Source organism: Euprymna scolopes, chromosome 45 (assembly GCF_053919585.1).
Source record: "Euprymna scolopes isolate OS-2025 chromosome 45, ASM5391958v1, whole genome shotgun sequence".
Taxonomy (NCBI): domain Eukaryota; kingdom Metazoa; phylum Mollusca; class Cephalopoda; order Sepiida; family Sepiolidae; genus Euprymna; species Euprymna scolopes.
The window spans coordinates 30,860,160-30,880,061 of NC_136526.1; the positions used below are offsets into that span (position 1 = coordinate 30,860,160).

General features: G+C 25.1%; 1 protein-coding gene across 2 annotated transcripts in view; it reads left to right on the plus strand.

Annotated features, from left to right (window-relative positions):
- The window catches only part of LOC145269347 (uncharacterized), a 41,241-nt gene extending 22,120 nt beyond the window's left edge, over positions 1–19,121 (plus strand). The window contains exon 3 of one of the 2 annotated variants that reach the window (XR_013864996.1): positions 17,983–19,121. Coding sequence is in view for 1 of the 2 variants with exons in the window: in XM_080125048.1 (XP_079981174.1) it covers positions 8,733–9,647 (915 nt within the window). In the remaining variant the exon portion in view is untranslated. Of the gene's footprint in view, positions 1–8,506; positions 10,289–17,982 lie in introns of those variants that run through there. The other variant, XM_080125048.1, reaches the window with a different exon arrangement.
- The last annotated feature ends 781 nt before the right edge of the window (positions 19,122–19,902 follow it).

The following is a 19,902-nucleotide window of genomic DNA, read 5'->3' on the forward strand; positions in this document are numbered from 1 at the left end:
TTTCGAAATGACTGGCCCGATTTTTTTTTACTTTATACGTCTGGACGCATTTTTAGATAGGTTTTGTATTGAAATGTCTTCAATAAGTATCGAACAATTGAAATAAACAAAATTAGATAAATAAGAAACAATTATTAAAATAGGTTATATAGATAAAAAATAATTGAATAAGAAACTTAGAATATAAATACAAAATTACCGCTCACAAAAGTCATAAATAAAATAATTAAAATACCAATAAAATAAAACATTTATATATAAACACACACACACACACACACACATATATATATATATATATATATATATAAACATACATATATGTTTATATATATATATATATATATATGTATAAACATATATATATATATATATAAACATATATATATATATATATATATATAAACATATATATATGTTTATATATATATATGTATAAACATATATATATATATATATATAAACATATATATATATATAAACATATATATATATATATAAACATATATATATGTTTATATATATATATATGTATAAACATATATATATATATACATAAACATATATATATGTATATATATATATATATTTATAAACATATATATATATAATATATATATATATATATATATATATATATATATATATATATACAGGGTAACCCCCCAAAAGAACAAAAGCTAAATGGAGGCCATCCAGAACATATGCTGCAGAATGGAGAAAAAAAAGGCAAAAGACCCTAGTGTTTTTATGTGATGTTTTGAATATAAGAAACTAGTTATGACCAAAATTTCATTTAATTTGGACAAAACACTAAGAAACGGGGCCTAATTAGAGTTGGGGTCCATTATTTTTGGGTCACCCTGTATATATATATATATATATATATATATATATATATATATATATATATATATATATATAAACAAACATAATATGACATTGGTTGAAGATTTGCTGATATGTTTGCTTGTAGTCATAAATCAGCCATGCAATCGAAAAAATTCCCCTTTCTTTCTCTTTCTCTCTCGCTTTCTCTGTATATATATAGAGAAGGAGAGAGAAAGAGAGAGGGACAGACAGACAGATATACACAGACTGACAAATGTCTTCCAATTCGCCTCATCTTCTCTTAACATGATTTCTACTCCAATCAATGTCTATTCTAGCCGAGAAATCTGAAAGAGGCATTTAATTCTCTCATTGAAATGGCAATCACAAACTACCATGCAAAAAGAGACGCACGCAAATATATTTGTACGTATAAGACAAAGTTGCTCAACCCAATCAAGACGGTAACGTTTTTTTTATACAAACTGATTCGCAAGGATATCAACCAAAAGAAAGTAATGGGGGAAGGGTCTAATTTCTGAGACACCAGGGTCTGAAAGTGGGATTCAGAAGTCAACGCCCCTTAAGAGGGACATATTAACTCTCCAAAAAGTTCTTGGGCAATTCTGTCAGCATTCCCAGTAAGGGCACCTAAAGGGGTTACCAATAAACTAACTCCTTCTCAAAACGAGAAGGCAAAGCCTAGGAAGATGAACCGCCTAGAACTACAGAAAACAAGCATTGAACTGAAATCAACAGGGATCAAGTCAATACGGGAATAGTCTAATCTTTGTTGATTTGGGGAGCCAAGGATAAAAATCGTTAGCCGAGTTGAGCAAAGAGCAAAATGTAGTAACTGTTCAAGTCATTTTTCCTGCTCTTCATCAGAGAAATCTTTTAGAATGAGATAGGTATTTTTTTTTTTAATTTGTTACCCAGCGAACATTAAAAACCATTGTATCTAACCATAGCTTCCTGGGGATGCTTAAATATGGACATGCTGAAATTATATTTACAAATGTATTCACTTTTAAAATGAGAAATTCCGTTTAATATTGATTCCTTTGAAAATTTTATTAAATCAAAATTCCGGTAGTGTTAATCAATACCTATAAATCAAAGTAAAAATTAATTGACTCAATTAAGCTTCATGATTATTAGTTTCAATAATCGAGCGTTCATATAATATTTTTGCAAAATTAAGACAACTAAATATAAAATGAGAGCATGGTCGATTTCCTCATGCGTTATAACTGTTTCGTAACCATTTGGACAATTTCAAATATCATATCATTTAAAAATATTCCAAAATAGCTGCTCGTATTTCTATATTTTATATAAAACTTCATCAATTCCTTATTTTTATATTCAATTTATCTTTTAATGTCTTCTTTAAAAATATACATTTTTCCAGTTTTTTTTATTTCATTGATTTATTTCCCCAATATTTCAAATTTTATTTTTATTAATATCTTTGACTATTCATTTCTCAATCTCCCATAGTTTGCTATAATATTATTTATATTTTACGATCTATTAGTTGATGTTTTTCCTTCAAGAGTTTATTCAAATAATATTAATTAAAATTTATTTTCATCTCTTATCGTTAATGTCATTAATTTAAGTTTTAAATTTAACTTAAATCTTATCATTATCTAAGTATTATATATATATATATATATATATATATATATATATATATATATATATATATATATATATATATATTTAATTCTTACTATCCAATAATCATTCTTAATCCCATTATTTTGTAAGGGAGATAACTCTCTTTACCCATTTTTTTCTATTTATGATTTTTCGAAATAAATGATCTAGAAGTTAAAGTTTTTTTTTCTTCATACGTTATTTTTTTTATAAGGAAATATAACCCAAGTGTTTAGTCAAATAATATTTTACAATATATTTTCATCTCTTACTTTTTAAGTCAATAATAATAGGTTTAAATTTAACTTATTAAGTCTATATTACTTTTCGTCTTGTAATAAGCACATACTAGAATCGGAAAATAAAAAAAATGAATCTGTCATTTTAATATTGTGTATCTTGAATTTATTTTCAATTAATCGAGTTGCAAATATTGAAAACGATGGCCACTCTAACTATCATATCGAATACATATCTTCAGTTTACATGTAATTACATGTGGTCGTCACTTTACTTCATAATAATGTATAATTTTGAAACTATTTTATTTTTCAAATTCTACCCAAGACTCAGTTAAATTTTTCTGGTGTTTTTAATATTTATGAAAAAGTAAAATAAGAAGAAAAACATTACAATCAAAAATATTTTATATTTTAATCTTTTCTTATTTTATTGTTTCCTGTGGTTATGTTTGTTTTTATTTTTTCAATGTTATTTGTAATACACAAATGTGTTATGTATAACACTTTCTGTTTGAACATGTTTGTTGATGCAATTTCTTAATTTCCAATGTTTTTATATTAGAAAATTCATTCATTTGTTTGTATTGCAAACTTTAAGATTATTTCTAAAAATGGCGACACTTTTAGAAAAATGTTCCTTTTTACTTGCCTTCACACAAGGGCAAAGTTAGACACAAGGTCTTTGTTGATGTAGGCAAAAATCAGCTCTCCCCTAAAAGGGCATCTTGGATTAAAGCAAAATTGAAACTTTCCTCAGTCTAGAAAACATTTTTATATATCAAGTGTAGCAACATATACTGCACTTTGTATTATTTACTTGCACAAAATATAAAACTTTACATATAATCTAAATCAGACATAAGATAAATGTGTATGTCGTTTGTCATTCAATAATGATAAACATGTCTTCTCTTAAATAGAATATTCCCAATCACAATCCCATTTACTAAGATAATGGAGAAAATAAAAAAATAATGAATCTGCAAGTAACCCCCCCCCAGCTCTTTCTAAATTATGAACCATCCATTATTTCCTGTGTATTTCATAACCTAAACAAGCGAATCAATCTTTAAATGGGAGTGGGATATAAGTAGGAAAAATATCTGAAGTATAGACAATGTGAGCTGTTCTTACAAGATAAATACAATTTGCAAAAGGCCGAGGACAAAGAAGTGAAAGTCATAACAGCATTTTAAACGGTTTTTATTAACTTGACTAGCTGAGAGACTAAAAGTATCTGACGGGTTGAGATCCAAATCGCATACCCGATACTCATACTTGAATCATTTTTATTAACACAAGTTCACTACTTGTAACTATTTAAACAATAATGGAATGTAATCTTTTTTCTAATCCAAATCGCATACTCCATACTCATACTTGAATCATTTTTATTAACACAAGTTCACTACTTGTAACTATTTAAGCAATAATGAAATGTAATCTTTTTTCTAATCAAAATCTTCAGCTGGTGCCTTACAAAGCGATCAGATCATAATCAGCAAAGGATTGGATTTCTCTCATATGACATCCATACCATCATTCAAACTATGACCAGGATCATTAGAAACACCATTTTTCCATGTTAGTTAGTATAACAGCATCTGCAACAGTACGGTATAATAAATTAGTAATTGTGATACTACTAGTAGCAGTATTAATTGATTCTATTCCATAACATTCGTGACAACAAGTTTGGTCAATGCTAAAATTCTTCAAATCCAACCACAAAGCCTGTGATCTTTTCATGGACTGAAACTTTTACATCTTCATGACATATTGCAACAGTGTTCCACCTATTACATTTCTGAAACATTCCCGAGTTCGACAAGATACACGAAGAAGGTTGGAGGTTATATTAACCAAAACATTGTGAAAATCACACTCAAGATGAGAACAGTAGTCAGATGAATAATAATACACATACACCTAGTTTGATTAAACAGCCTTTGTCGCTGGCTCAAAACTCATTCCAAACAATGGCACTTTTGAGCAAAGTCGCCTGATCTGACTAATAAAAGATAATTTCACCAACTTGACTAAGTTCTCAGGTTCTCATTGATGGTTGTTGTGCCAATCCTCGGCTGTTTACTAATACATTTGTGCTAGCCATGCAGATAATTGATGAGTGTTTCGCTGGACATTCCAAAATATCACTGCAATAAGACAAAAGGCAGAGTCGTTCAGTTAAGATGCTGTAGGACCGCAGCCATTTAGACAATGTTGACTTGCTGACAACACAGCGGCAAAGATGGGATTTGTCAAAGATAGCCATCTTCTCTCAATCAACCAAATTTGCAGTGGAGAAGTGGATCGATGACAAATTAATATTTAAACTATTGGTGCCACTGCAAGAACTATTAAAGATACAGAAAATCAATATATCAGGCAATACTCAACTAACTACCGCTACCACTCACTGCCTGGATAGAACAATGGTATATACAAGGTACAGAAATTGGTGCACACCTTCCAAAATATGGCCATTAAGAGACAGCGCCATTGCTTTCATGTCGATACCAAGAAATAGAAAATCTTAGTTGTCAATATATTCATCTGTGTGAAGTCAAGACTCTTGCAGAAAGCTTGGTGCAATCTGCATCAATGGTTAAAAATACAATGTCAGCTGTATAAGTCAGGGCTGCCATTATCCTTCATCAAGGATGACAATATTATTTTCTTTTTAATTAATATACTATAAAGTAAAAAAAAGATTTCATGATGGTTGAAAATGTATTAAAATTATAAATAACTGATTAAAAGCGTTTACTTTTTATTACATTAATTCTTTATAATTTAATAATCTGTAATTATATCCGCAAATAAAAAAACAATAATGTAGCAAAGCGTTTTTTATTTTTATTTCTTAGTTTATTCTATTTTCATCCTGCTTTAATAAATGAAAATCATTTCGTATATGCTTTAAATTAAACAAAAATTGAAATCTTAAGTGTCATATGCAATTCTCAATAAGAAAACTTGTATACTAAACAATAAACTATATATATATATATATATGTATATATATATATATATATATATATATATATATATATATATATATATATATATATATATTACTGTACATATTAATCACACTTATTACATATCTATATGGTTATTTACATTATTGATTACCTGAAGGCCCAATTTTTTTGCCATATTAAAAATTTCAGTAAATGTGTTGTGTGGGGGAAGGGGTGTTACACCACATCAATCCTTTTGAGGAATTTATAAAAATGAAACTGAACGTACCTTTTATATCTTCTTCACATCTTTTGACCGTGTCATTGAGTGGTTTGTGTCCTGAAGTCAGTGCACCAAGTAGAAAACCTATCTCATGCATAACAACAGATACAAGTCTTGTTTCTCTTGACAATTGGAACTTTATTCAGCTTCATGGTCGAAGTCTCTTCTCTGTTCTCTGTTCATCTTTAGAAAGAGGGGGGAATGTTGTTATAGGTTTATCTGCTTTCTATTCTTATTTCTCGTCGCTCCCATGAGAAATCTTCGATTTTCTCGAAACTGTGACCAATTCTAGACTGTAGATTGTCGACTCTGTAACGAATTTGAACTGTGGACTGTCTAGAAAATGCATGTGCGTCCCCTATTTAGTTTAAGAGGTATGTGTGGGGTGGCAACCCTCATTACTTGGCTTGCATTCGAAACGCACTGACTTGCCTTGTGACCTTTGCTAGTATTCATGTGCACATGCACATTGACAATGGAAGTCACTGAGTTAGAAACAAATCAGTTTCAACCCTTTGACCTATGTGCACCCAATTTGACACAAACAAGTTGCTTCAAATCGTCAATATATTTTTCAATATTAGATTTTAAAGTGTGAAAATATTGTTTAGGCAATAATTTCAAGAGAATAATGAAATACATCCATCAACATAAATTGTCACACTTTCCCCTTTTAACATTCGTCCTTCCTATCTCTTTTGCCACAGAGATCGGCAAAGTTGACCGAAATAAAATGTTATCGAAGAATGAAGAAAACTAGATTTTATCATAACTTTCATCCCTGTCCATTCATGATGAATTATTTTTAAATATGACGTTCACAGATTCTTGTTAGTGTATGCCGTGTAGATTCTAACATCTTGCTAGCCACACACTAAGACAATACATTGTGCTTTTATATATGCTGAGAAAAATCTACAAGGAAACATAACTTCGTTTTCATATAACCTAATAAATAAAAGATTTATCCATTCAACTATATATTCCTAGAAACAGACAATTACACTTTGTATAATAATATATACTTCCTAAGAAAGATAAGGGCATTCAGGCTTATTAGGAATCATTTTAAATAATACAAAGTCTGTTTATTAAGCAGCACTAATTATAAATGTAATAAACCTAACTTATATTTATTTAATTGGAATTCATTATTGAGATGAGTTTTATTTATATTAATTTTCATTTATTGCGGGCTATTATCCTCATCTTTCTTAATTGTTGTTTCACGATGTTTCGGCCAACTATTCCTCTGGCCTTCGTCAAGTGGTAACTGCAATGATTTAGGAACTCTGAATCTCCTAACTGCATTCTCAGCAATTACTGCCTTCCATAGTTTTTTGTCTTATCACGTTTTGGCCAATTAAGCCTCTGGCACGCTTTGGGTAGGATTGAAACTGCTATCTTCAGATAATGTTCACCTGGAACTGTAGGGATCCAAGGTCTCTATCCACTGTGCCGCGGGCCCAGAAGAGCGATCAAGGTTGGACTTTTTGGGTCATATAAATCCACGTTTATATCTGATCTTCCATTGTCGGGTCCATACCGAATGGTCTATATTAATTAATTGGAATGTTTATTGAGATAAGTATTATTTTATTTATTATGACGAGTATTATTAATTAATTTATTTTTATATATATTCGCAATAAATGAATAACTCATATTTTGTCAATTTTTGTTGCACACCTACTTTTATTACTGTTTAGTAATTATTCTTTTGTATTTTTTAATTTCTATAATTTTATGACAAATTTTTATTATTTTATATTTAAATATATTTTTCATAGCAACCCATTTGTCATAATGGTTAGTGCTTGCTAATAGGTCGCAAGACTGGTGTCCAATCCCAGTTGAAAAAAAAACATTCATATGTGGGAATCAAGAAGGTGTATAATCCTGGGATAGCAATGGTTCTTTCTCATACAAAAGTCAATGAAACTAGACTTTTCGTGTGACAGTCGACAACTTTATCCTAGATATTGTAGTTTAATAATGTATTCATCATAAGATCAATGTTCAAAATCATAAAAGTTATTTGTGAAAAGGCAAAATTTGCAATTTTATTTCATCGAAAAATTTTTTTTTTTGAGAATGAGTTATAAAAGTGTATTTCAAATAATTTGTAAATTAGTAAATTATTTGTCGAATGCAAATCTAATCTAATAAATGATCTCATGTCAATTTTAAATTTAATTAAATTTCTTCAAAATTTAATTAAATTTCTTCAAAATTTAATTAAATTTCTTCAAAATTTAATTAAATTTCTTCAAATACTTTTTCAAAATTTAATTTGTGCATAGAATTAATCATTAATTATGGCTGTTTTGTTTCTCTTGTTTTTACGAATAATCTACTTAGAAAAATGCATTCAACAAAACAACAAAAAACAGGAAAATTAGAACTCATTAAGAAAACAAAGTTTAGAAATTGAATAAAATCTAATTTGGGAATTTGACCAATCATACTAACATTTAGAAACTATATATGTTTGTTTATTTTCTCCTTTTTTTTTACAGATAATCCAGTTTAAAATACATATTTTAAAATTTAAATGCCGATCTTTTCAAAGTGAAACCACAGGAAAAGAGAAAACATCGAAAATTCAAACTTTAAAAAATGTCTGGCTGTAATATGACTAATAATTCAATTTGAAATTATACATAGTGTAATTTCCTAAACTCTAACTTTTGTAAATATTAACACATGTGATTAGAAATCAAATACTTGTTTCTGTCGAAAGGTATGTTTTTACAAATTGATATTTCAACAATAGAAAATATTATTTTCTTTAACATTACTTGTAATTGCTTGTGCTTGAAATCCGATTTTTTGCATTCTACTAGAATGTCAAAGTTGAAGAATCGTACAGGAACACAAATTGAGAAGAAATTATTTTCCTGTCAAATATGTAAAAGGGCATTTTCTCAGGAAGGTAATTTAAACCGACATATCCGAACACACACTGGAGAGAAACCATATGCTTGTGATGTGTGTGAGACTAGTTTTACTCAGAAGTCTAACTTGAAAAACCATATGAGAATACACACTGGAGAAAAGCCATATTCATGTGAAGTGTGTGGCACTTCCTTTCCACAAATATCGAACTTGAATATCCATATGAAAACACACACTGGAGAGAAACCATATTCGTGTCATGTGTGTAGAAATTCCTTTACACACAAGTCGTCACTGAAGGATCATATGAAACTACACACTGGAGAGAAATCGTATGCATGTGAATTATGTGGAATTTGCTTTGCACAGAAGTCGGTTTTGGTAAAGCATAAAAGAATTCACACAGGAGAGAAACCATATTCTTGTGATGTTTGTGGGAATTCTTTTACACAATCGTCAAACTTGAAAATTCATATGAACATACACACTGGGGAGAAACCATATTCATGTCAGGTGTGTGGGAATTCATTTAATACAAAGTCAAACTTGAATTATCATATAAAACTACACACAGGAGAAAAACCATTTGCATGTGAATTCTGTGGTAATTCCTTTGTACAAAAGTCGTCTTTGATAAAACATAAACGGATACACACTGGAGAGAAGCCATATTCATGTGAAGTATGTGGAAATTCATTTGTAGAGAAGTCAGCTTTGTTAAAACATAAAAGAATACACACTCGAGAGAAATCATGCTTGTGAATTATGTGGGAAGTCTTGTACAGAAGTCGGCCTTGAAAATTCATAAGACGGAACATACTGGAGAGAAGCCAAAGATTATTTATTCTGTTTGAATTCTTTTAAAAGACACCTGCGACTTCTGCTATGGCAAGCATTGGCATTGAAAAGACACTAATGAAATGCCATATGAATGTATGTTAGACTTCTATTTCACAAATGCCGAAAGTTCATATGAAACCATACAGAGAAAATAAACACTTCCTATGTTGTGCGTGGGAATGTTTTTACGTAGTACTTATCCTTGAATATCTTTGAATCCATTCTTTGGAAAGAAGCCAGATTCCTGTAAAATATGTGGAAAAGCATTTGTTGAAAGCATGAACTTAGAACAACAAAATCTTTTTCTTGTAAATTTGTGAACAATCATTTTTGAATAAATAGATCTTACTTTTTACCTAGTTATACGGTACGTCTTTTCATATAAATTTTACAAGAATTGATGTAGTTAAACATAGAAAATGGAAATCCTTCTTTATAGATTTGTGGTTCATTGTTTCAGAGACAAATTCAGTTGTGTGCTTTTTTAGTTAAGGCAATGTAGAAGAATAATATATGTTGGCATAACGAAAAGAATCTTTATTCCTGTTCATTTCATGGAAATCTTTTTTTATAGCAACGTCTGGAGACAAACAATTAACTTTGTACTGTAAATATTGTAGACTCTATGAGAAATTGTTAATGTTATCTAGAAATAATAAGTAACATATTATTAGTGATTTATATCAGATACTTATACAATGATATATATGTATCAATTGGAATGATTATTTAAACAATGCTCGATAGCATAAAGTATACTCATGTCAGCCAATCCCTAAATGAACTACATTCGTAAATTAAGCACACTATTAGGAGCGCTTACATGAAAATATTTTTCTTTGGAAAAGTAGAATACTGTCAGTTGTTAAGAATGATTAACATACACTGCATTGACGTTTTAATCATATATTGTTACTTGTGAAAAGTTTGATAATGTCACACAAGTATATGCATATACAAAGTTAGTTCAGAAAGTAAAGCTCTCTATTGTTTAACCAAAAAAGTTGAAGAGCTATGAAAACGGGAGTTGCCCCATTAAAAACAAACTACCTTTTGTGCTAAGAAATTTGTTTATCAATTTAGGTACAAGCATTCATAATATATATTTGCTTTTAATTACACATCTCTACTTCTAACGTACGTCCATGTCGAGGAGTCCTTACACTCTAACATCTTCAATATCTGGGATAAAGAGATGAAACTTTTAGGTCATATATCAGAAGTTCAGTCAGCACATCAACTCTGAAATCAGCTTAAACACTCAATAGGCGTTGGTGAATGTTGGTCAGTATTCAATAACAGAATATCTTTTTAAGTGTCTCATATCGTCAATATCTGCAACAAAGTAATGAAACATCCATGTCATAAATGCATAAGTTCAGTTACATAAAAACTATCACATAGACGAAATGGTCTTAAAAGACATAATTCGACGATACGTATCTCCCAGCAGCGGTAGAGGGTTGAAGTTCATTATCTATTATAAAAAACGGAAAATGACTAATCTCGTAATTAATAACAATATTTCGCAAGCGGACAAAGTGTTGGAAAAGAACAATGTAATTTATCAATTTAATTGCCCAATAGGAGAGTGTATCTCTAACTGTTCCTCTTACATTGGTCATACTACAAACACGTTGTCCCGGAGACTAACACTTCATCTTTCCGATACTAGCTCTATCGCACAACATTTAAAAAAACATGGCTGCCAGCATTCTCAATTTAGAAACATCATGGTAGAAAATACCAAAATTTTACAAACAGACTCTAACGTTAGGAGACTGAAGGTGTTGGAGGCATTGTATATAAAAGTGAGACAACCCAAAATAAACAATATAAATTATGAATCCAGCAAAAATATTTTAAAATGCCTCTGTTAATGTATATATATAAAAATATATATATATATAAAAATATATATATATAAAAAAAACCCCAAAAAACTGTCCAATAAATTTGTATATAAATAGCCCACATAAGCCAAAAACGATCTTATAGTACGATGTAATTTTAAAATACGACCTTATCATTCGACATAATTTTAAAACGACTTTTTATATAACCAGCCTGACGATGGCGGAAACGCCGAAAGCGCTCGCAGACTACGGAACACTTTTACACCATTTTACATATAACACAAGAAGGATTATTCGAAAACTGGAAAAAATAAAACGGAAAATTGTCAAACAAGAAAATGCTGTGCTGTTTAACAACATATATATATATATATATATATATATATATATATATATATATATATTCATGTATCTACAAAGAATGAACAAAGTTAATATATTTTATGTAGTGATATTTTGATATTTAGTATTTATATAAAAATTGCTCAATACGTTAGTAGAATTAGTGAAGTTTCATTCTTTGAGGATTCCTTATTAGGATAAAACATGGGAAACTGTGTACCTTAATTATTGTATATTGTTTCCGAACTATATATATATATATATATATATATATATATATATATATATATATATATATATAAATAATTTATTTATTTATTTTACTATGATATAAATCGAACTATGTGTGTGTGAGTTGCTTATTCACTCCAAAAAAGCTGGGCCGATTTTTATGGCATTTCACACAAATTTACTTTATGTATCTGGCAGTGTTCTTGGATAAGCTTAGATCAGAATTTCTTTAAGTATCGATATTCGAAAACATCTGATAAAAGAAGGGACAGGCGATCTTGACCAAAGTTAACACCTTATGCAGCCTAACACCACAAGTGTATTTCAAAAGTTTTATTACCATACAATCAGATATATAACAGCAACAGTAGGTTATTTTCATATGACAGAAGTTTGAAATGAATGTTTTTGTTTAGTGCACAACTCAACCATGATATTTGACTTTTGTATTTTAAACTTTAATTCAAACCATTATATATAAAAATAATTTTATAAAATCAACAGTGAATTCTCTAGAGTACAATTTAAAATACAATGAATTGTGGATTAAGTTACTGTGGGGAGGCATGTGAAATGTTCTCCCTGTACATTGCGAAAGTGCTGGTAATTAATCTATTTGATTGAAAAATGGGTGAATTTACCAATTTTGATGATAATAAGAATATCATCCTTCAATTCAGTTCGTGCTTCCCTGCTAATATATATATATATATATATATATATATATATATATATATATATAATCTATGGAAGTTTCTTTAAAACTGGAAAAAAATAAAATTTGTTCTTGAAACATTATTTTATCAGTAATTCAATTAATCTTCTGTATCGCTGAATAGTTTTCATTGCATGAACAAATAATACTACGAATATTCTTAAAAAGATCATGAGTTTTTTGCCATGGAACACTGTTTCGAGGATTTAAATATATATATATATATATATATATATATATATATATATACATATATTTTTATATATATATTTATTTATATATATAAATTTGTATATATATATTTATATATATATTTATATATTTGTATATATATATTTATATATATATTTGTATATATATATATATTTATATATTTGTATATATATATTTATATACATATTTATATATTTGTATATATATATTTATATATATATATTTATATATATATTTATATATATATTTATATATTTTTTTATATTTATATTTATATATATATATTTATATATATTTATATATATATATATATTTATATATATTTATATATATACCTTTATTTATATGTATATATTTATATATATATATTTATATATATATTTATATATATATTTACATATTTATATATTTATATATATGTATTTATATATTTATATATATATTTATATATATTTATATATATATTTATATATATATATATTTATATATATATATATTTATATATATATATTTATACATATATATATTTATGTATATATATATATATTTATATATATATATATTTTTATATATATATATATTTATAAATATATATTTATATATGTATATATTTATATACATATATATTAATATATATGTATATATATTTATATATATATATTTATATATATGTATATATTTATGTATATATATTTATTTATATATATATATGTATATATTAATGTATATATTTATATACAAATATGTATATGTATATATTAATGTATATATTTATATATAAATATGTATATGTATATATTAATATATATATGTATATATTTATATATATGTATATATTTATATATATGTATATATTTATAGATATATATGTATATATTTATATATATATGTATATATATATATGTGTATATTTATATATATATATGTATATATATATGCATATATTAATATACATGCATATATTTAAATATATATGTATATATATATGTATATATTTATATATATATGTATATATTTATATTTATATGTATATATTTATATATATGTATATATTTATATATGTATATGTATATATATATGTATATATTTATATATATATATGCATATATTTAAATATATATGTATATATATATGTATATATTTATATATATATGCATATATTTATATATATATGTATATATTTTTATATATGTATATATGTATATATTTATATATATGTATATATGTATATATTTATATATATGTATATATTTATATATATATATATGTATATATTTATATATATATATGTATATATTTATATATATATGTATATATTTATATATATATGTATATATTTATATATATATATGTATATATTTAGATATAAATGTATATACTTATATATACATGTATATATTTCTATATATGTATATATTTATATATATATATATGTATATATTTATATATATGTATATATTTATATACATGTATATATTTATATATGTATATATTTATATATGTATATATTTATATATATATGTATATACTTATATATGTATATATTTATATATATATGTATATATTTATATATATATATATGTATATATTTATATATATATGTATATATTTATATATATATATATGTATATATTTATATATATGTGTATATATTTATATATATGTATATGTTTATATATATATGTATTTATTTATATATATATGTATATATTCATATATATATATGTATATATTTATATATATATATATGTATATATTTATATATACGTATATATATGTATATATTTATATATATATGTATATATTTATATATATGTATATATTTATATATATGTATATATTTATAAATATATGTATATATTTATATATATATGCATATATTTATATATATATATGTATATATTTATAAATATGTATATATTTATATATATATGAATATATTTATATATATGAATATATTTATATATATGTATATATCTATATATGCATATATTTATATATATATATATATATGTATATATATATGTATATATTTATATATATATTTATAAGTATATATTTATATGTATATATTTATATATATATATATATGTATTCATATATATGTATTATATATATGTATATATATGTATATATTTATATATGTATATATTTATATATATGTATATATTTATATATATGTATATATTTATACATATGTATATATTTATATATATATTTATACATATTTATTCATATATATATTTATATATATATATATATATAAATATTCATATATACATTTATATATATATATTTATTTACATATATATTTATATATATACATATTTATTCATATATACATATTTATTTATATATAAATATTTATTCATACATATATATTTATATATGTATATATATTTATATATGTATGTATATATTTATATTTATATATAAATATATGTATATATTTCTATATATATGTATATATTTATATATATATGCATATATTTAAATATATATGTATATATATATGTATATATTTATATATATATGTATATATTTATATATATATGTATATATTTATATATATATGTATATATTCATATATATATGTATATATTTATATAGGTGTATATATGTATATATTTATATATATATGTATATATTTATATATGTATATATTTATATATATGTATATACTTATATATGTATATACTTATATATGTATATATATATATGTATATATTTATATATATGTATATATATGTATATATTTATATATATATGTATATATTTGTATATATATATGTATATATTTATATATATATGTATGTATTTATATATATGTATATATTTATATATATATGTATATATTTATATATATATGTATATATTTATATATATGTATATATTTATATATATATATGCATATATTTATATATATATATGTATATATTTATATATATTTATATATATGTATATATTTATATATATATATATATTTATATATATGTATATATTTATAGATATGTATATATTTATAGATATTTATATGTATATATTTATATGTATATATTTATATATATATTTATATGTATATATTTATATGTATATATTTATATATATATTTATATATATATGCATTTATAAATATGTATTATATATATGTATATATATGTATATATGTATATATTTATACATGTATATATTTTTATATATATGTATATATTTATACATATGTATATATTTATATATATATTTATTTATATTTATTCATATATATATTTATTCATATATATATTTATTCATATATATATATTTATATATATATATATTTATATATATATAAATATTCATATATATATTTATATATATATTTCTTTACATATATATTTATATATATATATATATTTATTCATATGTATATATTTTTTTATATATAAATATTTATTCATATATATATATTTATTTATATATATATATTTATATATATATGTATTTATTTATATATATATTCATTTATATATATTTATTTAAATATATTTATATATATTCTTTTATATTTATATATTTATATGTATGTATATTTATATATATATTTATTTATATATATTTATATATATATTTATATATATATTTATATATATATATATTTATATATATATATTTATGTATTTTTGTATATATATTTTATATATATATATTTATGTATTTATATATATATATATATTTATATATATATATATATGTATATATTTATGTATATATATATATTTATATATATATTTATATATATATATTTATACATATATATATTTATATATATATATTTATATATATGTATATATTTTTTATATATATTTATATATATAGAGAGAGATATTTATATATATATATATATGTATATATTTATATATATATGTGTATGCATTTATATATATGTATATTCATATATATATTTATATATATATATATTTATATATATATATTTATATATATGTATATATATATATATATGTATATTTATATATATGTATTTTTATATATATGTATATTTATATATTTATATATATATTCATATATATATATATATAAATATATATATATATTTATGTATATTTATATATATATATTTATATATATATCTTTATATATATATTTATATATATATATATATATTTATATGTATATATATTTATATATATATGTATATATATATATATTTGTACATATATATTTATATATATATATATAAATGTATATATATAAATATACATATATATTTATATATATATAAATATATATATATATATTTATATATATATAAATATATAAATAGATATATATAAATATATATATTTTTATATATATTTATATGACTACGGTTTTGCACGTATTTTAGAAGGAGTGAAATTATTTTTAAAAAAAGAATTTATTTTATGTGAGAAGGAATTTTGGGATCTCCTAAAAAGAAAACCCGTTAAAGAAAATCCCGGATATGCGACTCGGCAATACTTCTGAAATCCATCTGCATGTCTATGGTTTGCACGCAAACATGGAGGGAGAGAAATTTATAAAAGGGCTTTAAACGAGAAAAAAAAAGTAAAAAGGCACGTGCCTGACTGGCTTTCAATTTGTGAGTACGCTCCTAAAATTTACTACATAAGAGAGTGTGATTAGACTCTACTATTTTTAATCTTATTGTTGTATTCGTTCTTGGATACAACATTTTCATTATAAGAACCAGTGTTATTTTCTTCATTATATGTTACCTTGGCGTTTCATAAATTTAATGCCCGCAAAGGGAAAATTTGCAACTTATTTTATTGTGAATAAAATCTCTTTTTCGTTTCAAAGCAAGACCTTTATATTTTATTCTTTACCCCCCTTTTTATTCCATGCTGTCATATTTTTTCAGGTTAGTTACCTTAGCGTCAAATTTATCTGGAAACAAGATAAGATTCCGACAACGTTCCTATATTCTACAAACCAAAATGAAGGGACATTAATCCGACGCAATCCACAACACATCGTACCCAAACCACCAGAAATAGTCGAGGCTCACACACCGGAGTCCCATGAAGACTGTCATCTACGAAGGGAAAAAACAGTCAGAAATGCATGCCCCACCCTCACCTCTCAAGAGTATACAACAACCAGATCTGGACGTCAGTAAAGACCACCTATCAAGCTAGACCTTTTTTTTTGGGTCACCACTTATCAAGGCCCAGAAGCCACTCAGGGATAAAGGTTATTGTGAGTACAGTACGTTAGTTTGGAGATTTAATAAAGTGTCTACTTAAGAGGGTGGTTCATCAGGAATTTGTTTATGTTGGACTTGAAGACATCCAGGTTGTAGTTAGGTGGGAAGTAGGCAGACGGAACAGAGTTCCACAGGCGTGCAGTTCTAAGAAAGAAGCTTTGTTCATGGAATCTACGTTTTGATTTAGGCATAGATAAAGAGTGAGGAAGGTTTTTGACGGTGGATTCAGCTAGACGGGTGTTTTTTGTAAAAGCTTGGCGAGGGGGGACCAGAGATTGGAGTTCAGACGAGCACCTGCCATAGAAATAACGATAAAAAAAAGATAGCCTTGCAATGTTTCTTCTGTGGGAGAGAGGTTGCAGGGAACAGAAAAGGGCATCCCCCACTAAGCCACAAAGTCTATTTTGTACTCTGTCAAGCAGGATAGGCTGTTTTTAGCAGCTCCCTCCCAGATATGGCAGCAGTATTCCATCCTTGGGCGTACTTGGCTTTTATATAGATAGAGAATTTCATCAATAGTGAGATATCTTCTGGAGCGGTAGAAGGATCCCACCATCTTTCCAGCGACCTTGGCAAGAAACTTGATGTACGTGTTCCATTTCAGATCAGGAATGAAGGTCAAGCCCAGAAGCTTGTCAAAATATGGGGCTTCTCCTAGACGAGAGCCATCCATTTCAATTGATGCCAGATGGAGATTAGAGCTGACGTAAAGATAGGAGTTTGGTTTTAGATGCATTAAAGGTAACCAGCCACGTCTTGAACCACTCGTTCGAGATCAGAGGAGAGAGAATCAGAGAGAGCTATATATATATATATATATATATATATATATATATATATATATATATATATATATATAAATGAACTCTTTTTTATAGATATTATATCGAGAGAGAGAGAGAGAGAGAGAGAGAGAGAGAGAGAGAGAGAGAGAGAGAGAGAGAGAGATCATATAGCTTGAATACTGAAGGACATCAAACATTATTAAAAAAAAAAGGGGAGATGTTATGTCCCTTGGATTGGTGGGAGTTGTCCCCCTTTGTTCAGCGTTTCATAATGTAAACTCTCGGACAAAAACGTGAATAAACGAGACTTGGTCAGTCGGCCACGTTAGTCTGAACGATGATATCCTTGTCCTGTTGTTATTAATAGAAACGTGACAAAACGGACACGAAGTGTTGACACATCGCACTTTACTGTTCATTGTATTTTAATATTTTTTATTTCATTATTTATTGATTGGTAAGTTAGCATTTTGTTGAAAATAATTGTTTTGCAAGTTTAAAAAAACGGCAAAACGCTTTTTTGGCGCTAACACCGGTCGAATTTGGCTGCCATGACACAGGGGACACCTTTAATTTAACTGTTTAACCGTATTAAGCATTATAACAAAGAGTATTATGTTGCGAACTGTCCATGTGAATATCTTCCTCGGCTTCGGCTGTGTGTCATGTCATGTACTTTAAAGCAAACGGTACTTATACAGTTTAATGACGACATTAAAAAATGGAAATATTGAAAAAAAAATTTTTTGCACGTAACTGTTCTTCGAAAAAAAATTTCACTTCATTTGAT